Consider the following 26,018-nt stretch of genomic DNA (forward strand, 5'->3'; position numbering starts at 1 on the left):
AAAATTTTTAATTGACTTAAGATTCCTGTTTTAATCTGAATTGAGCCTTGTGGATTACGAATATACTGTATCACTAATTGATGCATTTAGGCTAATAGCGTCATATACATAGGCTATAGCTGTTTATAGTTTGTAGATCCATAATTATTTCAACTTAAAAAAAAATATATGATTTTGAAAATAGAAATAAAATTGCTTAGTTATCTATCACACCATGATGAAATATAATTGATGTATAATAGTGAGAATGCAATTTTTCAAACATGAACTGTTTTCTTTCAAATATTGTATCTTTAAAATTGTATAGTATTAAATATAATTTCCCAAAATGTAACATGCTTGCTTTACATTTAAAAAGTAACTATATTCTTATTGTAAATGTACTGTTTATTTTTACAATTATATAATAGCAATACATAGTATAACATATAACATTATTTCATTTATATATCAAAACTTTATTATGATAGTCCTACAATATTTTTTTGAAAATTTTTGATATATTGTTAATAAATCCTTCAATCCAACTGTGTACAGGTAACCCCCATATAACACTGTACTTCTATAGCATGGATTCGCTCTAACATGGTTTGAGAATTTGGAACATCCCCTATATAACACGGTGCTTTTATAGCACGAGTTCATTCCAATACGGTTTGAGAATTAAATAAAACTCTCGTACAACATGAAATGTAATAAAAACTGTTACTAGTTGATGATACTTGTGCTGAGATCATCATATAGGATGAATAATCCTCTGGTAAAATAATAAATAAGCATTTTACCCATGAAAAAAATCTACTATATAAAGCTGAAAAACTGGATTTTATCAATGTATGCCAAAAATGGCCACTAGGGGTGCCCCTAGCAAGTATTTAAATTAACAATATAAATTATTTTATATTTTTACGGTATAATATTCAGTATATTGTTATTTTTATTTGTAATTTTGTATTTGCCTTTCGACTTGTGAATAATAAATCCGATTTAAAGAAGGATTTAACAGCATGTTTTTTAATTCTTGGAACCTAACCTCCCTTTTCGCACTAGTTCTTTGTTTCATATAACATGGATTTGCATAACACAGCAATTTTTTGGAATATAACTCCCGTGTTATATGGGGGTTACCTGTATATTAAAATTGCATTAATCAAAATATGGTTTATGTTAAGTAAAGACGGTTGCTGTGTAAATTAAAGCTGTGTAAATTAAAACTTCTGTTGCATATAAAGGGATTGCCACAATTCTGTGCATTAAGCAAAACTGCATTAAGGAAGGGATTCCTGTAACTTATATATTATAATTTTTTATTTATGTAAAGAATTTATATTACTACTATACAAACATAGATAATCATGTTAAATTTTGAAAAATAAAATTATTAATGCATCACTATGAAGTTATAATTTTTAAAATAACAAAATTTGAGTGCAGAAATTGCAAATTCATCATTATGTGTTCATCAAGTTTCTTGATGATGACACAAAATAAATTTGTTGTTATGAAATAATAATTTCAGTTTAAATAATAATATAATGAGCCTGAAAATAAAAAGCAGATTGCATTTATAGAGTGTGTATTATTGACTAAATGCAGTTAAAATAATATTAATTAAGCAGTCATCTTCTAGATATAACATGTTTCTAAAAATGAATATGAAAGTTGAACAATAGAATTGCACATTATAAAGGAATTCTTTTCCCAGAGAATTAAAAGAATAATCATAGCATCTATTAAAAGATAGAATTTTATGCTTTTTTTTTTAGAAAATGTGTTTCAATGCATAAAATATTATTCAAAGTGTTAAAACAATAGATCAAATAGAAACTAATAAAAAAATTAAAATTTTACAAGTTATTAATATAGTACCAAAACCAAAACAGGCAGAAAATGACACTGCAGGATAGCTCAAAGTTTTTGTTTTTTATACATTTTCAGTTCGAGTGACAGTTTGAATTTGGCATACGAAATTTACTATTAGCAATGTAGAGATATCAAAGTGTTATGTACAAAAGAATAAGCTGTTTGAAAGTTGTATGTACAAATAATCTCTCTAAATGATTTATATTAATATGATGTTTAAAACATACAGGATAAAATGTAGAGATATTGTACTTCCTATATTTTCTTTTATTTTCCAACAGAAGGTACAATGTTTTTTAAGTCAGAGTTCATAGCAATGCAGTTTTTAGTAATTTCTATTTTTATTTATGGCAAACAATAGGAAGTTTTTGTAATTGTTTTGCTTCATCTATGCTCTTGTTTCTTTTAAACTTTATATGTTTGAGGATATTTGTTTTAAAGCAAGTAATTTTATTTTACAATTTTTAACTTTAAAATGCTGTTTGAAAATACTTTAATGATATACCTGTTTAAATAATTTTATTTTTATCTTAGAACATGGAATATTTAGTAATTATCATATTTATTGTAAATTTTGGGCGAGCTGCCATATTGATGTATAGTTATTTTAGAAATATTATTTTGAACTTTTTAACGAGTTAATAAAAAGCAATTACTATTTTATAAGTTTTAACAATGTACCAAGCTTAATTCAAAGTTTCTATTTTTAATTTTGTTTCATTGTAATAGGGATGGTTTAATTTTTCAATTAAAAATTGTAATAACTATAATAATTTCAAATTTATTCCAAATGAATGTTGTATTAAATCAGGCTACTTCTCCGTAATTATTTTAAATTCATCTCTAAATAATTTGTCATTAGAGGGAGGCATTAGATGCCATCTCTTATTAAGTTTAATAATTCTAATTAAATGAATATTTATAAATAATTTAGAATATTCTGGTAGATAAGAATTGACCCAGAGCGGAACTTGAACCCCATTGCGGGTTCAAACAATTACTAATATATCAGGTTTTGAAATGTTTGTATAATTTCAAGTTTAAAGAATTCTGTTAAGTAAATTAATGAAAAAACCAATTAAATGTTTTAGTTTCAAATGAAAAATAACAAATGTGTAGCCTATACTAGAATTAAAAAGCTTATAAATTCAAAAAAAATAACAAGAATAAATAGAAAATTTGAACAAAATATTTAAGTTAAAAGATCAATTTCTCACAAAAAAAGAGAATTTAACAATAAATATTCTTATTAATTTATGAGTGAATCACTTTTTATAACAAAACAGCAAATTTAATTGGACTGAATGCAAAATCCATTTAAAACAAAAATTTTTTAAGTTGCACAGTCTTCTTGAATATCGTTGCAATGATTATTAAAAGTAAATTATCAGACTAAAATGTTAAAAATAATAATTTTAATAATAATTCAATATAAGATCTATTTTGTATGGCATCTTTTTTATGAAGCAGAAAAGTTAGCAAATACTATTACTTTTATAAAAGAATTGGATTAATTGTAAATGTTTATGGTAACAAATAAATCTGATGTAAAGTTATGTTGGCCTCACTAACTCTCATGAAATGTTTGGGAGTAGAAATAAACTTCTTACAAAAAAACAAAAATACTTTATAATGTACTCAATATCTGCTCTGACTATATTACCAGAAAAATTTGAAATTACAAAAAGTAAAATGTTTTATGCATTTAAAAGGTATTAAACTATGGTATAGACGAGCATATATTGCAAGGCAATGTCATTGCCACTAATTTCTGAATTGGTAGTCCTGTCGTTGATTGGTCAGGCCATTGACTTTCTTTAAACATAGGTAGTATAGGAAGTTGACCATTGGTGGCAGGCTCTGCCAATTAGCTTCTTTGACAACTGAGTTATCATATGGGAAACAGGACAAAAATGAGTATAAAATTTTGTTTATAAACCAAATTGTTCAAAAAGTGAAGCATTCAAAACCTGAGGTTTGACTTGTATATAACATATGCATCACATGTGAAAAATAGCATGCAACTCTTTGCAGATATTGCCATTCACTTGTCACTGTAAGGTTATGCATTCTTTATGAAAATTGAAAGGAAGAAGAACTAATTTGCTGTAATTAACCAAAAAATGATATACAGTGGAACCTCGCATAACGAACAAAACAAATTGTAAAAAAATAACTCTCTTAATAAGTGACATTTCGCATAACGAGTGATGAGAAGAGGGGAAGTTCCAGATTGTGCACATGCGCCATCAGTGTGTGTTTAGCATTCATTCCACTAGCATCTTAGTGTTGCTTGTGATCACACATTTTTCCAAACTTGTGTTCACACACATCTTACAATATAATCAATATTGGTTGATGATAATGATAATGATGATATTTTAGACTTGATAAACACTAATGTTGTGTGTTTTTTCTTCAAAGACACTTGGCAAGTTTTCTATCAGATATCTTTATTCGTTCTCGTTGAATAATGATGATGATAATAATCAGGTCATAAATACTAAAAACTACAGTAAACCAATACTCAGAGATACAACACTCACAAATGACACATGCAGAAAATGTCACATTATGCCAGAAACTATACAACAGATTACTTCTGGTAGCAAGCTCTTGGCACTGACAGATTATTTATACAGACATAATCAAGGGTAGCAAATATAATACACCAAGAGCTTGCAAACAAACACAAATTATTAGACATCCATGAATCATACTACAAATACACTCCACAGGCAGTTTTAGAAAATGACACACAAAATACACTATGACAGAGCCATAATCACAGATAAAACAATTTATCACAATAGATCAGACATCACACTCATTGACAAACAATAAAATCACATACATTATAGACATATCCATTCCAAACACTCAATGTACAAAACACATGCACTGAAAAAAATTAGCAAGTATACAGAACTCGCCCAGGAAATAAGGCATCTGTGGAGGATGGATAAAGTGCTTATTGTACCTGTTATTCTTTTCTCTACAGGTGTGATACCACACATACTACACAAAAGCCTGGGAGCATTACAATTGAATAGAAATACATACATCACACTACAGAAGGTCACTATATTGAATACATGCCACATTGTTAGGAAATTCCTGAATACAGACACTGACACACTTATTTAATTTTAGTTTTGTTTTGGTTGCTATGCTTTGACTCATGGTGCGACATAGTACACAGCCACTGGTGTCAACTGAGTATAACTCACTAAACCCAACATAATAATAAGTGCAGAGCCCAAACAATTAGGAGTTGAAAGTTGAAATTTGGTACACAGTTAGGCTATGTCACGAGAATGTACACTAAGAAGGGATTTTTCGAAATTCCCCCATGTGGGAGAGGGAGAGGTTTAAGGCTTATCCTAAGAAACGACTTTTACTGTACTATTTTAGATGCAGTTTTCTATTTTTAACCCCAGTAGGATACGCCATGAGAATACACCCTAATAAAAGATTTTTGGAAATCCCCCGCAGGGAAGAAGTAGAGGGTTAAGGATTACCTTGAAGAATTGTGCTTCTATTGTATTATTTTAGATGCGTTTTTGACTGCGTTTTAGTAGGGTATACCATGAGAATGCACATTAAGAAGGGATTTTTGGAAATTCAACTCTCCCAGGGAAGAGGAGGAGAGAGTTAGTTTTAGTCAGTATAAAGTGTAAGTAATAAAGAAGGAAAGTAAATAGTGGCACATATAGTATACATTTTGGAAATTAATAAATATTTTAATCATTTCCACTGTTTGTGTAATCCAAACACAATAAATCCAAAATAAACAATTTGAATGAATAAAAACCTACTTAAAGCCTGTTACCGGTGGGGTTCGCTGAAAATCGTTACAAACGTTTTCGAACTATAAAGTTCTTCTTCAGGTAACCGACGACCGTTAATCGAATGCAATTCGAATAAAATTCTGATGGAATACGATTCCGAATTCTATCGCTTGGATCGTTGACGTCATCCAGGCATGCGCTCTTACCGGCTGTGTACTATCTTAAGTTCTTATTTATGAGTGCTTGCCATGCCGTTGACAGGGCGATTTCGTCCTTATTGTTGATGCAGTTATCTTCCTTGAGATTAGCCTTATATATGCACAGAGCTTCCAGCCATCTAAGATGGTTTACGCATTGAGTTGTGTGTATTATTTTGGCTTGATTGAGAAAAGGTTCTATTTCCGGATCCGAGGCATAGATAGCAAGAGCGGTGGTTGACCTCGCGTGCAAAATATCACTCTCGTGTTCTTTTAGTCTTACTTCCAGGGAGCGCTTCGTGGAACCTACGTAGATTAGACCTCTGTCTGTTCTATGGTCCATAATCGGGATGGAGTATACGCCCGGAAGTCGTTCCTTGTTGGAAATGTCTTTACCGTTCTTTAATATATCCGAAATTGTAGCGCATCTTCTGTAGGCTATGCGTATATTCTTTTTCTTAGCTATTGATCTGTATATTGCTTCAAGATATGGATTATATGTGACCGGTATGAGATTAGGTCTAACCTCCTCGTGAAGCTGTTTAGGTTGTGGATCTTGGCTATTGTGTTTGCGGATCAATTTACTTGCAATCCCTTGGTAACCATGTTTCTCGGCTATGTGATGTATACGATTCAGTTCGGCTTGTAAAGAGCTCTGGGATGACGAGTGTGACCGCCGCAATATAAAACAGCAGCATTTAACGCTTTAATTAAGAGAGCTTATACACACTCGTCATCCCAGAGCTCTTTACAAGCCGAACTGAATCGTATACATCACATAGCCGAGAAACATGGTTACCAAGGGATTGCAAGTAAATTGATCCGCAAACACAATAGCCAAGATCCACAACCTAAACAGCTTCACGAGGAGGTTAGACCTAATCTCATACCGGTCACATATAATCCATATCTTGAAGCAATATACAGATCAATAGCTAAGAAAAAGAATATACGCATAGCCTACAGAAGATGCGCTACAATTTCGGATATATTAAAGAACGGTAAAGACATTTCCAACAAGGAACGACTTCCGGGCGTATACTCCATCCCGATTATGGACCATAGAACAGACAGAGGTCTAATCTACGTAGGTTCCACGAAGCGCTCCCTGGAAGTAAGACTAAAAGAACACGAGAGTGATATTTTGCACGCGAGGTCAACCACCGCTCTTGCTATCTATGCCTCGGATCCGGAAATAGAACCTTTTCTCAATCAAGCCAAAATAATACACACAACTCAATGCGTAAACCATCTTAGATGGCTGGAAGCTCTGTGCATATATAAGGCTAATCTCAAGGAAGATAACTGCATCAACAATAAGGACGAAATCGCCCTGTCAACGGCATGGCAAGCACTCATAAATAAGAACTTAAGATAGTACACAGCCGGTAAGAGCGCATGCCTGGATGACGTCAACGATCCAAGCGATAGAATTCGGAATCGTATTCCATTAGGATTTTATTCGAATTGCATTCGATTAACGGTCGTCGGTTACCTGAAGAAGAACTTTATAGTTCGAAAACGTTTGTAACGATTTTCAGCGAACCCCACCGGTAACAGGCTTTAAGTAGGTTTTTATTCATTCATTGTTTATTTTGGATGTATTAGATGTTTGATCACAATCATGGAATGATTAAATATTTGAATTTGTTCCAAATTTGAAATATAATGTTCCAAATAAGTTTTCTTAGATTTTAGAATTTAAAATTAATAATTTTATTCAAATAAGGTTATCATAGTTCTTGCACCTGGTGAAAACAAGTAAGATCGGCTATAATCTAATAATCTTAATATTCGCTACTGTTACTTTCTGCCCAAGCAACGCTGGGCTCATCTGCTAGTTACATATAAACATCAACAACCATAACCTGTTATATAATAAACACACCAAACAATATGCCAAATTCTTGGGCTATGTAAAGGCAATAATTAAATATTAGAAATTAATTAATTTGACTAGAGATGGGCAGTTATGCTGCCATCTCGTGTTAAATTTAATGACAAATTCCAAATTAAATTTTAGAAATGTCTAAATTAAAAATTAACTATTTATAATTATTAAATTTAATACGAGATGACAGCATAACTGCCCATCTCTAGTCAAATTAATTAATTTCTAATATTTAATTATTGCCTTTGCATAGCCCAAGAATTTGGCGTGTTCATCAGAAATATTAGCTGCGACTTTTTTTTGTTTGTTTGTTTTCTGCAAATCAAGTTTGCATTTTAGGTTGGTTCATTTCGTGCTAGAAGAAAAGATGATGATTCATGCTCCTTAACAATGCACATTGTACAATTTTCTTTGAATAAATGTAATACATAAAATATTTGAGTACTTTTTTCACCATGGAACGCATTATCGTATTTTACATGAATTTATATAGGAAAAATTGTTTTGCTTAACGAGTGTTTTGCATTACAAGTAAGATTCTGGAATGAATTATGCTCATTAAGTGAGGTTCTGTAACTTTTTTAAATTGTAATTTTTTCATGTAATGAAAGCAATGAGATGTAGTGCAATTTGCATTTTATAATCAAATTTTAATAAGTATTTTACCAGACCAAACATTCAAGATTCTTGGGATCAGAAGTGGTTTGGATTTCTGAAGTTTCTGGTTTTCAATATACAGGCTAAATATGTACTGTACTTAAAATATAAAATAAGTCAACTTTTTTTTACTTTCCATTGTTTAACACACACAGATTAATACATTTCTAAAGCAGGATCTGTTTTAGTATTATTAACTCTACTTTCTTTGCTATATTGAGCAATAAAGGCTTTCTTTTTGCTTTTCCACAGGCATGTTGCATTTTTGTTTTTAACATGTATGTTGTGTGAGAGGATCACCTGCACATAACAGCAATCACACTGGAATTGGCATTGTGTGACATCTGTGCCATGGAAACCAAAACAGTGACCATATTGCAAACTACAGTTGTACTACAGCTTGCCAAATTTAGAAACAGCCAGTTTTCTAGTAATGTTGGATTTCTAAAAGATGACTATTTGATCTGGTACTATATTAATAAAATACAGTGGCACCTTATACTTTGAATGTTTCAGAGTTTGAACTGTGAGAACAGTGAAAAAATGCACTTGAAACATAAAATAAACTTCTTAACAACTAATGCAATCTCAAATTAGCAATAATGTGTTAAATTTCACAACTGTTATAATTAAATCACATGTTTACATTAAGTAACAAGACCTGTTAAAATTTCCCAAAAATTCTCTCTTCAATCCTATAAATATAACCTTTACTTATTAACCCTGGCATCCAAGAAGTGTGTGGAAGCAGCAAGGTCTAACAAATAAGAGAAAGGTTGTAATATTGATGATTGAGAAGAAAAGGGAAATTATTGCAAGGCATGAAAGTGGATGTGTGGCAGATCTGGCTGCCATGTTTAAGATATCTAAGTCAACAGTGTGTGACCAGTAAATGAAATTTTCATTTTATTATATAGTAATTACGTATTTTATTCATTGTTTTCGTGTTTTTATTATTAGTGCATTTAATTGTATTATTTTTATCTTAAATTACATGTTTTTGCTGTTTTAATTTTATTGAAATGAGTATTATTTAGGATCTGGGAATGGATTAATTTGCTTTCCATTATTTCTAATGGGAAAAATTGATTTGGCATTCAAATAGCCTCCTGGAATGAACTAATTTCAAAGTGTGAGGCAGCACTGTATATGTTAAATATTTAAAATAGAATATTTTTTTAAAAATTATTCTATAAAGAAAAATTAGTAAATTACAGAAGTGAAATAACAGTACATTGATTGCAGAGCAATCTTTAAGAGCAACATTATATTGTTTGACCTGACATCTATGAAAGTCAGGTGAGGCTTAATCCAGGTTTGATTTGATGATTTATAAATTAAGAAAAACTGGATTGAATATTGAACAAATTCAAACCATTAATTAAATAAATTTTTCCTATAACCAGATCTCAAGATTTAGAAAACTGAAATAATGCTTCAGAGTTGTAGTTAGTTCTCAGTCTTCTTTTAGCAGTACTTCTAATATATCAACAAGCCAATGTCACATCAAACATGCTCTTACAACTATTCACAAAAGCTGGGGCCATATTCTGGTCACTGTCTCTAGTCTCTTGTCTCTCACAAGCCGGTTGCTGATTGGCTAATCCAAATGATTAGCCAATCAGTGACCGGCTTGTGAGAGACAAGAGATCAGAGACAGTGAGCAGAATACGGCCCCTGGATGAATTATTCATTTGCATCTACAAACATTAACTACAAACTAACTTAACACTAGTACACTTTGAAAATGTTTGTCAAAATTAAATTAATCTAATGATATATCTGCTTCAGGTATATAAAGCTTAATTGTATATTGTATATTGTAATTGTATATTGTACATGCAAACATTATAATAATTAAATTTAGGAATAAATTTGAAACTCAACGATTGTTCTATGTTTTTACATCTAGAATTATATAATAAATAATTATATAACTGTAATATAAAATTAACATAGATGTGCCATAGGTGATTAGATGTTATATGTAAGATAAATTTTAATAATTTTTCATGCAATATATCTGGCATTGAATATTTCAAGGACCTCAAGTGTTCTAGTTTGTTCTGTGTGTATGGTTCAGCTGATGAGAATGGCTTGTTGTAGTTTTGCTTTCTCATCAATTTCCAATGTATATATGGACGGAGCACAGGTATTAATTTTAGTGATCAAAACTATTTAAATATGGATTACTATGTTCCATTTCATCACCACCTTCCTTTGTCATCATCATCAATTACAATATTTTTTAGCCAAGGCTGTACACATGGATGATTGGAAATTTAATCTACTATTTGAGAAAATTTCTTTTTAAATCTTGCAACGAGTTGCATAACTTTCTCAGCTGTTATGAAATATTATTTTAAAATCACTTTTTAATTATTAATCATAATAAATAAATAAAATTATACATGGCACCATCTATTCAGATTTTGTTATAAAAACTTTATAAAGTTTTAATTATTATAAAATAACAAAGGATTAATGTTGAGGGTAGAGATGCATTTTATAAAGATCTGTAAATGCTAATGAGTAAAATTTTCATTAAGCCCAACCCTACACGAGATATGACACATGATCACCCTCTATCTCTCCTCTGCCTTGACCTTTCATTACCAAAATTTAATAGCATCAATGCCCCTTATACACAAGCTACTGTGCCAAATTTCATTACTTAATCTTCACTCCCTCCTGAGATATTAAACAAGATAGATGCAAGCACATGCATAAACAAACACATCTGTGGAATTTCTTTTTGATCAGGGGTCTCAAAATGTGGAGATTTGCAAAAAACTCTTGGAGGGTCAACTTTGACATGATTCCAATACTTTCCCTTATGTATACATAACAGCCAGGAAAGTAAAATACCAAAGAAAAAAAAAATGCAACTCATTAAATTAAAATCTATTAACAAATTATTTGAGAAAAGATGCAAATTATATTAACAAGGTTTCAAGAAAAATATTTGGTTAACATTAATATTATTGAATCATGTTTGCAACCTCCAGCATTTATTATCCACCTCATAGAATTAGTTCTACTGTTTACAATTATTATTGCTGAATTTATTTTATAAAGGATTGCAAATTTACTTGTAATGCATAAAGTTCAGAGAAATGTAAACATATTTGTACATTATCATCATTTGCTTGTAAGAGATAAGAGATAATATCTCAATATCAACTGTCAAAATATCTCAAATGTCCCATAATTACTGCACAAAAGCTCAGAAATGCTGTTAAGTTCTATATTTAAGAATTAAAATATGTGAATTGTTTTAGCATTACTGTTGACAATTAATAAATTTTTATGTAGAATATGCAGAGGTTCTGCTGTATAGTGCCAAAATTGCCACTTGGCCATATTTTTATTAATTAAAGTGGTGATAAAAATATAATATTGGCAATAAAAACTCTAGCCAGTTTATTTCAGCATTCATCTTAAAATTGAATCACAAAGCCTGATTCGGGAAAAATAATAGAATGTTGACTTCCTGTGCAATGAGAGTCCCATGCACCACACATGTAGTGATATCGTGATGTCACGCAGCAAGTTCAGACAGGAAAGCAGGAAGTGATGTTGAGAACCAAAGGCAGTTTCCATGCAATGACACCTAGCATTTCCAGATTGGGAATTTTTTATTGACTGACAGGAAATTTGGGAATTTTTTCTGGGGTGACATTTTTTTCACTTTGAACTTTTTCAGTAGACTAAAGCATAAAAATTTTGATATGACAGAACATGTGAAATACTGTTTAAGCATTGTGATCAAATGTGTTGTTCAGAATTATTCATTTAAATGATTCTTATTTCTAAGTGACAGCTTAATTAATGTGTTACTTTTGCTTTCCAGATGCCAAACTGATAAGGCTACCAGCACTTACATTAATTAGTAATTTATTTATTTATTGTACATTTAAGAAAATGTCCATGGACAATTGATTTCCACCCCCACCCCACCTCATTTTAACAATTATACCCACATTAAAATCTATACAAATATTTCAACAATAATTATGATAAAATAAAAAAAATTAAAATAAAAAATATATATATATATATATATATATATTATTTTATTTTTATAACTTTTCTACATAACTAGTTATACTTAAAACTTATTTGTTTGCTAATATCGATTATTATTTTTACCATTAAAAGATAAAAAAAGGAAGTAGAACTGGCAAAATGGTTGAAAATTTTTTTAAATTTCTAGAGCAACCACTGAATATGAAATTTAAATATGATTCTCATATAAATACCAAAAATTTCTTAATTATTTAAGCAAGAAATTTTCTAATTAATGAATTTGAGGGGATCAATGGTTTGAATGTTTCATGCAAGTCTATGGAGAATTTTATACTGTGAAAACCACATAAGCAACAAAAAATAAATTTTACAGGAAGAACAAAAAAATCTTTTTATTGATATTGCACAGAATGTTTTTAATTTTTAGACAAATGCTTCTTAGTGTCCACAGGGCAGAAAGAGTAAAAAACAAGAAGACTAAGGAGTTTCCAGAAATTATCAGGTGCATTACAAGAGGGTGCTCTTGAAATGTGTCAAATCCTGGATCCCTATAAAATTAAATAATACTATAAGAACAACCTTTTGTTGTTAGAGTTTTTAATACAAAGACTTGGCCATAAACAGAGTACAGTTCCTTAGTAATACTATACTTTATAAACTAATTTCCTATATAAACAGGAATCATGATTTTCTGAACACAGTTCAAAGTTTAAAAAAAATTAAATTATACATACATGGGTTTATTCAGCACTGAAGGTCAAGTTGTAAACTTCACCTGTTAGAGAAAAAGATTTTAATTGGTCTTGGTCTTATTATTTATTGGTCCTATTAGCCTTAAAACATGCATATGTGAGTCACCAATTTTATTTGGTTAGGTAATTTATATTGTGCAGTCAGGAAAAAATTCAAATCAATATCTTGATGGCACTTCTTATGAAAAGGCAAAGTAATTGATTTAGATTTTTGTAACTACCTGAAAAATGGAAAGTTCTTTATTTTCCTATGAAAAAAATCTAACCTCAGACATTGTATAGTTACATAATGCTGTATAAAGAATACCCATTAGACTATGTAATTTATGGAAGCCATCCTATGGCCAGATGTAACCATCAATCAATCACCAATGATTGCATGAATCCATTGTTCATCAACCATTGAGTTTTAAAGTCATTGCACAACACTAGTAAAAGTTATTTTCTCCAGTTACCTTGTTACTGTTATTTACAAATAACTACTTTATCCATCACTAGTATTACACTTGTTTAATCACTCAGCAGTGAGGATGTATATATACATCGAGGGCGATCGTGTGGCAGTGGTGAGGGACATATATATACATTAAATTCTTTTGGGGGTATTGTCAAAAACTAGCCAAAAACTACTGCAAAAAAAAATTCACATAAAAAATGAATTATGTAACAATAAAAAAAACTTTTCTTTACTAGACATAACTGTTTACTGTTTCGGAAAAAGATTTTGTAATGATAAAAAAAACGCATGAAAAAATACTTTAAAAATTTCCCAGGTATATTCTCCACTACTTGGGGATAGCTCCATACCTGACTATCCCACTGCTGAAACGTTAATTTACTTGCACTTTCATTGTAAACTGTTTATAATGTCACCACAGCTGATGTGCACATGGCATATTGCCAGAAATCAACCAAGGCTTCCACAAGTTACTTATCTAAACATTGCAAAAAGTTTTTTTATTTTTGTTTTTATTATTAATTTTGAAAAATGTATATATACTAAGTTACATGCAATAAGTTTTTAATTTGGTATTCTGACAATGCCTTGAAAAATTCTGAAACCACTGATAAAACTAGCTTGGTAGATAATTTTATTGGTTTGCCAATGGATTAAACTAATTCATTGTGTTTTACCAATTTCAGAATCAAATAGTTGACAATTACCTTAGTTATCCAAAACCAAATAATTGTATTATCAGATCTTTGGGTAATTCACCTCTTCTGATCAAATATGGTTATCAGGTTTGGATAAATAATCTAATATGTAAACTAGATATTGTTGAAAATATGTAAATTATGTTTTAAGTAATTTTTCATGATAAATTGATATTTCATATATATTGCTATCATTATTATTAATAATTAATCCATTTGAATATATGATAATCAGAAACTCAATTTCTCCAAACCTAGATTTAAAACAAAACAGAATAAATTATTGTATTTAGTAATTATATAATTATTTAAACTTTTAAATATAATTTACTCTCCACTATCTTGAGTTTAAATTTAAAAACACAATGATATTTAAACTAACATAGAGCCAAAAATAAAATATATTTCTCCCCTGTTGAGCAATGAGTTTTTTTTATCCATTGTGGTTTTTTATCCATTTGGTCAATTTACAATGGAAACAGCCAGATGGTGAGGCACAGAGCCTGACATCTGTGGGATTTATCACCCATGAAAAATTCTTCACCTAGATTCAATCCTGGATCCTCAGAACAGTAAGCTGGTACCTTAATTGCCTCAGCTATCCAGCTGTCAAAAAATTAATGCTCGAACAGATTTATACCCTGAACTGTTAGATGTAAAACTTAACACTTAATCAACTTGGGCATATGTTTTAAATTTAATTGTTTTATTTATAAGTTCTATTGAAAAACATCTGATGATGATTAGGAGGTACAAAAGCATTTCTAGTATAATAAATTTTATTGACTATTATATTTTAATAACATGGAACTATTATCATTCTTTAAATGATCATTGAGATTGAGTATTTGAGTGCTGTGTTATAAAGTTAAACAAAAATACAAACTTTAAATTGATGAGCAAAAATATATTTTTAATGATAATATTTCACTATCTGTAATCAGAACATATTAACGGAAGAAGAAGAATAGATTTTTAAATTTAAAAAACCTGCAAGATAGTTTTACGACACTTAAGACACTAGTTTTTATAAAAAATCTTCTTACTTAAACCAAATAACCAGAGTAAATTGTTTCTTAGGTGCAAACATTTTCAATGACCCTTCTGGGCTCTTCTTCAGGCATTCCAAATTCGTTGCTAGCTGTTCTTTAAATTTTAAAGTTTCTTTAGAATGTATTCTATTCAGTATTCTTAATGCGCACGCATTCCGAAATTTATTCAAATATCGTGAGCAACTGTGTCGTTCAAAATGCGTACAGTTCCCATTTCCAATGAATATAAACATGTATAAAATAAATATAAAATAATTTAAATATTATCATCAATTAGAACCTGCCATGCAGTAGAAAGTGTCAGTTCCTCTATAATTAATACTTTTGGATTTTCCCTCTGCTTTGAATATTTCTATTGCTTCTAATATTTTAAGGTGATCTTGATGTGGGGTGGTGAGAATGATCCGTGCTCGGTCAAAGTCGGCCTTGATGTCTTCTGTCTTTAGTTTTTATTATTTTCTATTATTGATGCTTTTTTTCTAAAAACAAAAAATAGACAGTGCTGTTGTAATAACTATTATACGTTACAAACATTCAAATCACCAAATGATTGCCTAAATATTCTGGCTATAATTCCACTAGTTTCAATAATTAATACAAAGTAATTTGCTACTAGAGGTAGAAGTTAGGTGCCATCTCTTAACTAAATTAATAATTACAGACAAATATGTAAAAACAATAGTAAAAGTTTTTACTACCATTTTTACATATTGAGGTGGGGAAGTAGCCTATAAAAGGTTGACTCTGCTGTAAGGACCATATGTTCCCGAAGTGTGTAAAGGATGTTTCAAAATAAAGAAGACACTGTTGTGGTACTTCTAAGTATTTGAATCTTTGTAATGTATTAATTACTGTCCTGGAATTTTTAATTAATAACTATTATTTTTTTTCATATTTGACTGTTGACATGTTTTGTGTTAATAACATTGTATGCATGCTATCACAGTAAATATGAATGTTTATATTTTCAGTAATAGTTTTAATGTGTATAGTTATCAAATTTGATATTATAAGTAGAAGACATGAATATAAGAGTATACCTGTTGTAGATGTATATGTTATAGATCTATGGTTCCAATTAGGATATAATAGGTTAGGTTAAATTAGATTAGGGTTTGTTAGCTTTAGTCCTCTGGTTAGGTTTGTCCTAGGTTATGGTAGGTTAGTTTAGTTTAGTCAGTAAGTTAATGTTTAAAAAAAATTGGGGTCTTGCCTGTTTGTCTTGTCTAGTTTGTCATTGTGTTCGTTTCCTTTTTGCACTGTCTGTCTAGCTGTTAAGTAGTATTAAGATTCACAATCACATTCAGTTTTATTAGTATTAAGTAGATATAAGTCTTCCTACTAACAGCCACTTGGCACTAATTTTTACATTTAGCTATTTGTGGCGGCACTCAATTATTGGTGTTCACTACACTCAGGTTTTCTTTTAGACTCTTGGGGACTATGGCTGTACAGCATAAAAACTGCATGCCAACATCAAACATAGAGGGTACTGTAGCCATGTGTACGCCATTCAGAGGGATCCTATTTTTCTCTACTGTCTATCTCCTCTTCTGCCTTCTTTCCCTCCCTTTTCCCTTACCCTCTTTTCTGCCAGCTAAACACTTTTGTGTATGGTCGATATCTTTCATGTATGTATGTATAGATCTATATTTAGAATGGCATAATGCAATACTATGTAATAACTTTTTATTAATATCTAAAAACTTAGAATTTTAGATTTATGAATACATCCAATATGAGTAATTTTTAAAGATTGGGTGGGTAAATGTTGGACTTGTGAAAGTGTTGTTGTTGTTGCAGCAGTAGTAGTAGTGATATAACTAAAATATGAATTATAAATTAAAAAGTAGTATTAGTTATAGGTAAGTATATCATAGTTGTTATGAAAATATATCAATTATCAAATTTAAATTTATCAGTTTTGCTAACAGTTTTAACAGATGGTATGTTCCTCACTAACCATAAAGAGTTGGTATGTGATTTTAGACCATCAGAAATTATATTGGACTTTTTCACCCAGATCTATTTGAAATAAGAGAGTTTATGACTATTCTTATTTTTATTTATTAGTATCTGGTTTTGCAAGTCCATACAAATTATTTAATGTAATATTTTATGAATTCAATCTTTATATAACAAAAATTTATACTAGTGGAGTAGAATTAGAACAAAAATTTTTTTTGTAAATTTAAGATGTCAAATTTTACAAATATAGACATTTATAATTAGCTTTTTTCTTGTTGGGTTACAATTTTTTTCAAATTATAGATCTTTAAATTCCCACTGTCATCTGTTCATCTGTGTGTCTTTCCTTAATCTTGAGAACAGAGTTATATAGATGAAATCTGAGACCAGATATGGAAACTGGGCAGGAGGCCCTGATTAACTATATATGAACTTCTGATGCAAACTGGAAGTCATGTTTATTTCGATTCAAAAAATTTTCTTCTGAAAGGTTAGATAGATGACCAGTATGACTCTATTGTTAAAGGAAAATTATGATGTACAGGGGCAAGCCATTACTAATTTGAGGTGGAGAGCATATATTTTAAATGAAATAAATTAAAACTATGATTAAAAATTGCAGCCCAGCATTGTGACGATGTCACAATAAATAATTGCTTGTTTTTTTATAAATATATTCATATTGCTGTAATAATTCAATATTAGATAAGGTTTAATTTTAAACACTTGTGTAAAAATGGAGTTTCATTCTGATTTTAAATTTCATTTTTAATGTTGCTATTTCATTATTAAAAAATATTTTAAGTTCTATTTAGAATAAGGAAAATTTTTAAATATATAATCAACTTATAAAACAGTATTTTAATATAGATTTTAAGAATAATCAAGATGTCTGCTAACTCTATAAAAAAATTTTTGTAAATTAATTTATTACTGATAATGATCAGACATTTTCTTTATAATACTTAAATGTATCTCCTCATTAATTTTAAACCAATTAAGTTATTAATCAAAAAAAATTGTTTGATAATTTTAGTGAATGTTGTTAATATATTTATTTGTTACATTTATAATTGAATGTTATAGCTTTTATTAATAGATATTAATGATTAAAAATTACATTAACTTTTTTATTAAACCTTTCTTTTCAAATATTTTGATATGAAAAAATCTATAAATAAAATATTTGCCTGAACACTATACATAATAAAGTTATGATTGACAATTTCCTTGTGGTTTTGAATTAATAAAAATGTCATTTCTGAATTTCTAAATTGTTGAAGAAAATTTTGTGATAAAATTTTATCTTTGATTTCTTATGGTTATAAAACCATAAGATTATGAATTTTTCACAAAATTATCAGGTGACCAAAGAACTTGGTATGGTTTTTGCCTGCCAAAATTTGTCTGCCACTATCAATAACACATCCAGAAATCTTTAGAGGGGTGCAGAAAGAAAACAGTATGCCTTACAAAATTTTTACTACCTTGAGATATCCAGCTTTATTCAGGAAAAATCCTCAGAAGAGAGTGCAACTAAACCCTACACATCCCTAAATCCACCAATGGCCATCATTGCAAAAACTGCATCAACATAATATAACAAGACGCCTTTTTTCATCCAGCAATGGCTTTTAATTTTTTCTGTGCTAACATTTTTGTTTTACTGTATTCATTAACTGTTTTTGCTTGAGGATGGGTATTTAAGACACCTGAAAATGTTACTGCACAGAAATTTAAAAGCCATTGCTAGATAAAAAAAAAAGGTGTCTCATTGTATTCTGTATCATTTCAGTACTAGATCCTTTTTTATCACCTGATATGATCTTATTGTATCGTATTCAATATGTCACCTAAGATAGATCATATTATCACTTTTGTTATTGTTAAATTAGATTCTTTTATCATTGTTGTCATTTTTTGATCATTTTGTTTGATTGATTGGCTCAGAATTGATAATGATAACTTTGAAGATAAAATGGTGTATTCCACAAATGATAGTTAAAATTAATTAAGATTTGATACTGAAACAATAAGTTCTGGTATTTAATTTTTATAAAAATTTACTTTCATTTAATTTCAGATCAGTTTTTAACTTTGAACTTATAGAAAAACTAGGATTATTTTAGTTTTGCATTATTTTATGAAGTATGTATCAATAATAAAAGATTTTTTAGAAACTGAAAACATAAAATAAAAAAAAATTCCTGATAAATTTTAAATTTTTTTGAATATTTAGTTCAAATAATAATTCAAAATTAGTTTTTAAATAAAATCTTAATTTTGGATATAGTACTTTACCAATTATCCACCCCCAGAAACAGCTGTAGTTTGCCACAGGACCACTTTGTTTTGGTTTCTGTGGTATTTGTCTGACATGTACACAACACCAGTTCCAGTGTGGCTGCTGACACATGGTGTATTAAATGCAATTTCATTCTTTACTTTCCATTTGTTTATTTTATATTTTAAGTATATATTTAACCTGTGTCTAGAAAAAACTGGAAAATCCAGAAATCTGGATCACTTCTGGTCTCAAGCTTGCTGGATACTTGGTCTGGTACTGAATAACAATTGCATTAAGCAAAATTGCAGTTTTGTTTAATGCAATTATTATTCAGTACTTAATAAGAAAAATTGTTTTAAAATTTGTCTGTTTACTTAAAAAACAAGAACATATTATGCATCTATACATTCAATAACAAACTTATCTAAAAAATACTGATTAGATTTTAACTATATTATATTGTCATTAAGTTTTCTTTGCATTCTATATTAAATTTTTTTATGTAAAACATTCTTATAACTAGCATTTAAAATTTAATTTTTCACAATATATATCAAATTATATTTTAACATATTTGAATAATATAAATTATAATTTATGCTTGCTCTAAATAAAACATTATCACATTGATTTGAAAATCACATCATCAAATATAAATGTAATGTATTTAAATTATAAATAACTTGATAAAGTTATTTGAAACACTTTTTTATGCAATATAATAATTTATTTTGAACTTATAAAATTTTTTAAATGTAGCATTTATATGTATTATTTATTTATAATTTTTCAAATCATTTTATTTCTTAAAATGTCTTACTATAATATATTTGTATGTAGTTATACATTAGTTTGTGTATCTACTGTACATGCATACACATATGTATGTCACATAGATACTTTCAATATATATATTATTTGATTATATAATCAAATACTTTTAAGTTTTAAAAAAATTTAAGTTGTAATGATTGATCAGAACTTACTTCAATTATTCTGAAGTAATCATACTGCATTAGTTAGATTAAATAATCTATGTAATTAACAAATGTTCCTATGTTGTGAATGACTGCTCTTCTCATTAGTGTATTTATTAAATTGAAGTAGAATTGATTATAGTCTTTAGTACATTGCCAAAAAATTTAATCATTAAAGTTTGTTATTTTTGATATTTTATATCATTCAAAATTGAAAACACTTGTCCAATAAATTACATTTTTTTATAATTTTTTTCGTGCTGATAAGAAGTCTTTTTAAAAAATTTTATCATTCTGTAATTTTCAACTTTAAGATCAGTATAAATATTTTTTTTCTGTAATTATTTTAATTAATTTGAAAATTTTATTGATGAAGATGTTATCAAGTTATGCTTCTGTAATTTTGTTACATGTTAAATACAAGGAGCTTTGATAACTTAACAAATTAGATGTCAGAATACCAGACAGTAGATAATTAACATGGTGCTCTTAATTACTGAACTTCTCTTCTAGACTTCATCGTATAGAGCCATTTGGAACTTTTGTTTTTGTATGTGTTAACTTCTTGAAAATAATTTAAGCCTTGTGAAAAACATATAAGAGGATTTAATGAAATCAGACACTACAAGTAGTTTTATTGAAAGTATAAAATATTGTGTTTGACTACAGAGCATTCCATAAATTTTAGTTTAAACATTATCATGATGTTCATGATTCTAAAAGTTTATTACATGTATTAAAAAATTTTTAATAATATATTTTTTAATTAAATAACAGAAATCAACTATACTTGCAATGAATAAAACAGCAGTTTATTGGAAAATAAATAAATATTTATTAATTTTAATAAGCTGAAAACTTTATCTTTAGAAATCCAGTAATAGAATGTTTTTATTCTTTAGTTTTTTAATTTAAAATTCAAATTTTCTAATATTTTAGTTTTATAATGTTTTAATTAATAGTGATTTCATTAAATGAAAACTTATTTATAAGAAAATGAATTTTTTTTGTAGGCTATGACTTTCTGCAAGTAAAATATTGAAACATTTTGCTCAGACCAATTTAGAATGTCAGAAGTTGTGATAATTTATTTACTATTTGGAATTTGAGAAGGTAATTCTGTAGTTGAATATTTTAAGCAATACTTTAGCATTTTAAAACAAAGTTAAAATTTTAATAATTTATAAAACATTTAATATTGTATTTTTAGTGGTTGATGACTTCCATGTCTATCTTATTATTTAAGAAAGAATGAATCAAGAGAGGATGACTAGAGGGGTATTAATAATTTATAACAATGATACTATTTTGAGACAATTATTATTTTATAATATATATATGTACTTATATTGTATTGTTATTTTAGCAAGGCTGGCCACCAGGTACTGAAGTTGTTGGTCGTTACAATTTCAAACCTTCTTCAGAAGATGATCTCTCATTTCAGAAAGGCGATATAATGACAATTGTTACTCCTACTAGGGTAAGAAAAAATTTAATCATTTAATTGAAGACATTAATTAAATATAATTACTTCCTTCATTTATCCGTATAATTAGTTTTAGTTGACCTTGTTTTTTTTAATGTTTATGTTAATGAAAAATAAACTTATTATTAACTCATCAGGTTTTTGATTAAAAAAAATTACAAAATTATTTAAATGAAAGTGCATATTTGATTATGATATATAGAATGGAAACATTTTATTAGGATACTGTTTATTAGGAATAATGGATGTATGTTTTGATTTTATAAATATTTTAAAATTCTGTTTTTTTTTAATAAATTGTAAAAAAATGTTAACAACAGTTCAATTAAGTTACTATAAATTGATCACTGATATAATACAGTTTATTTAATAATTTACAAATTTTAAGTCTGAGTAAAATAATTTTTTCACACTACATTACATATTAGAGGTTCATGCATTTTACTGGCATAAACTGAAGCCTCATTACCTCAACATTAATTTTTGATCCTTGTTGAAAGTAAGCATCAGATACGTTTAGGATGGAAAATGACAATATTTTTGTTTTATGATTAAATTGGTTATTCATTATGGAATATTTGAAATTTCTCTATCACTTTTTTTACAGTTATAAATAAAACATATACAGTGGAACCTCGCTTAACAAGCACCTCGCACAACAAGTATTTCGCATAATGAGCAAAAACAAATTGTAAAGGTTTGCCTCGCTTAACGAGTGATGTTTCGCATAACGAGTGACGAGGAGGGGGAAGTCCCGAATTGTGCGCATGCTCCATCAGTCTGTGTTTAGCACTCGTTCCGCTAGCATCTTAGTGTTGCTTGTGATCACATATTTTTCTAAACTTGTGTTTACACATATTATGTTTATTAGGATACTGTTTAACTATTAACTATTAACTATTTATAATTATTAAATTTAATACAAGATGGAAGCATAACTGCCTACCTCTAGTCAAATTAATTAATTGCTATTATTTAATTATAGCCTTTACATAGCCGAAAAATTTGGCATATCGTTTGGAGTGTTTATCAAACATATTATCTGTGATTTCTTTTTTGTCTTCTGCAAATTGAATTTTCATTTTAGGTTGGTTCATTTCGCACTAGAAGAAAAGATGATGCTATCCACTAACCAAAGCTGAATATAATCGGACGAGAAATGGCTATAATATTAATAATTAATAGACAATTTGGCATTAGATGTAGATGTTAGGCACCATCTCTTAATAAATTTAATAATTACAATTGATTAAATAATTTAAATAATAATTTAGAATTACTGGAAGAAAAGAATTGGCCCGAAGCGAGACTCAAACCCGCAACTTCTGCTATCTGTGCAGACACGTTACCAGTTATACTACCCAGACCTTCGGCCCAATCCCCTCTTCCAGCATATATAAGCTATAACCATCGACGGTTATTACAACGCCGGCTGGGGACGGTTGTGGACAAATTCATCATCCACAATGTGCAACCCAAGGCACTCAACTGGCCATCGCAAACCCCGGCAAGGCGTATATAAATAATCAAACATCTTTACTACACCCAATACTTGAAGGTCTGGGTAGCGTAACTGGTAACGTGTCTGCACGGATTAAATTTATTAAGAGATGGCACCTAACGTCTACCTCTAATGCCAAATTGTCTATTAATTATTAATATTATAGCCATTTCTCGCCCGATTATATTCGGCATTGGTTAGTGGATAGCTTTACTTGTATCGGGTGTAGTAAAGATGTTTGAAAAGATGATGATGATTCACGCTCCTTAACAGTGTTTATTGTATAAATTTCTTTGAATAAACATTATACATAAAACATTTAAGTATTTTTTTCGGCGTGGAACGCATTATCGTATTTTACATTAATTTCTATGGAAAAAATTGTTTCACTTAACGAGTGTTTCGCATTACAAGTACGACTCTGGAATGAATTATGCTCATTAAGCGAGGTTCCACTGTATTATATTAAATATAATAAATTCTGAGGGTGTGAAAAAACTTATTCCATTATAATTTTAGATTAATAAATAGAGATTGGCCAGTTTACATAAATTCACTTCTGTGTGTAGGTATAAGTTAAAATATTACAACTTAATGTATTTTACACTGATATAATGGTATGCAAGTTATCTGCAAATGAGGGTTCAAATGAGGAATCAATGTATTGGATTGATGTAAAAATTTCTAGAATTTTCTACACTTCTGTAGAATATTTGAAATTGTTCTCCTACAGATAGTGTCTAGAAGTTTCTTGTTGGGGTATGTAAATGAAGAGTATTGGCACATTCATAAATGAAAATTCTCTGTGATGATACCAACTTTTTAAATTATGTAAAGTTTGCCAAGGCTGAATTTGCATGAATTTGCCATGATTTCTCATGATCAAATTCATGCATGTATGCTTTACAGTTATCAATTTGGTATAAAAGCAGCTGAATCTTATCACTGTGTGGTTTAATTGTTTGACCAGAATGTTGTCTCTAAGTCTACAATCCACAATCGGTTCAGTAAATTTAAAGCTGGGCAGTATGAAGCTATGCTCAGGAAGGGCTTTTATCCTATTGGATGATAAACTGTGGCAGCTGGAATAAGCCAATCAATGTCTGAGCATGTGAGAAATGAGCAAAATGCTTGGTTGTGACTATTCCACTGCAGTTTGTCACTTACCTGCCATTGGAAAGGTCTAAAAGATCAATGTTTGGATTCCTTACAATCTGAACACAAGATCATGAGTCAAGATTGAGCCAGCAGAAACTGCTTGATCTCGTCTAGGAGATTCTCTCTCACCCTCCTGTATAGCTCAAACATTACACCATCTGACTACCATCTCTTCTGCTTCATGCAGCCCTTCTTGAATGGAATGCAGTTCTCTGATGATGGTGAGATGAAAATCATACTTGAGTTCTTTGTCAAAATAGCCCAAATTTTATTCAACAGGAATCCATGACCTTCCCAATTGACAGAAGGTACTTGAAAGTAATTGCAATTATTTTCTTGAATAAACTATTTTTGTTTTTGAAATAAATGTTGTACTATGAAACTCTAGAAAATTCCAGAAACTTTTGCATCTACCCATTATAATTTAATGTATGTCATAAATTCAGCAATGAGTTATTGATGAGTAGAGCTATGGATTTATCCATCTTTGATGTTACTTTGCTGGATGGTTTATTTAATAATCTTTTTTCATACGAGGGTTAATTTTTTTCAACCTCCACTGACCCAGAATAAAAAACAAGAATGAAGAACAAAACCACTTTATTTGTAGAAAGGTAGTTACAGTCTTGAGCTATTTTTCCACATAATTGTCTTCTCGATACAGGCAGACATCGTACCGTGACACCAGCTTTTGTATGTCCATGTCAAAGAATGTTGCCACCAGGCCATTCAGCCAACCTTTAACACTGTCAGTCAGCGGTATACAGTGTGGGCCTTGAAATTTGAGGAAACTCCTCACTGAGCTCAGAAATTGCAAACCGACACCTTTCTCACACCAATTGATCCAATACATGAATGGTGCAGGAAATTCAAACAAGGACATGACAATGCTCATGATGAAAACAGTCAAGGGAAGAAGTGTGTGATGACCAACAATTTGGTGGACAAAGTGAATCAGTTTGTGATTTCTGAGCTCAGTGAGGAGTTTCCTCAAATTTCAAGGTCTACACTGTATACCAACCAACCTTTAACACTCACTGACAGTGTTAAAGGTTGGCTGAATGGCCTGGTGGCAATGTTTTTCGACATGGGTATGCAAAAGCTGGTGTCATGGTACGATGTCTGCTTGTATCAAGAAGACAATTATGTGGAAAAATAGCTTCCTTTGAGCATGGTTGACTGACTGTGTTTGTCAACCATGTCAGTCAACCATGCTCAAAGGAAGCAAAAATCATCTTGGAGTATTGCAATCTT

General features: G+C 29.5%; 1 protein-coding gene and 1 non-coding gene across 2 annotated transcripts in view; both read left to right on the plus strand.

Annotated features, from left to right (window-relative positions):
* The window catches only part of LOC136976464 (tyrosine-protein kinase CSK-like), a 57,426-nt gene that overhangs the window by 2,328 nt on the left and 29,080 nt on the right, over positions 1 to 26,018 (plus strand). The window contains exons 2-4 of the mRNA XM_067271748.1: positions 21,633 to 21,732; positions 21,830 to 21,897; positions 21,986 to 22,099. Coding sequence (XP_067127849.1) covers positions 21,871 to 21,897; positions 21,986 to 22,099 — 141 coding nt within the window. The 5' untranslated portion in view covers positions 21,633 to 21,732; positions 21,830 to 21,870. The remainder of the gene's footprint in view (positions 1 to 21,632; positions 21,733 to 21,829; positions 21,898 to 21,985; positions 22,100 to 26,018) is intronic.
* LOC136976529 (small nucleolar RNA SNORA79) lies at positions 17,329 to 17,487 on the plus strand. The gene has a single exon (XR_010880942.1). It is a non-coding gene; the product is annotated as a small nucleolar RNA SNORA79 (small nucleolar RNA).

This window comes from Centruroides vittatus, unplaced genomic scaffold (assembly GCF_030686945.1).
Source record: "Centruroides vittatus isolate TY-2023 unplaced genomic scaffold, ASM3068694v2 contig_400, whole genome shotgun sequence".
NCBI classification, from domain to species: Eukaryota; Metazoa; Arthropoda; class Arachnida; order Scorpiones; family Buthidae; genus Centruroides; species Centruroides vittatus.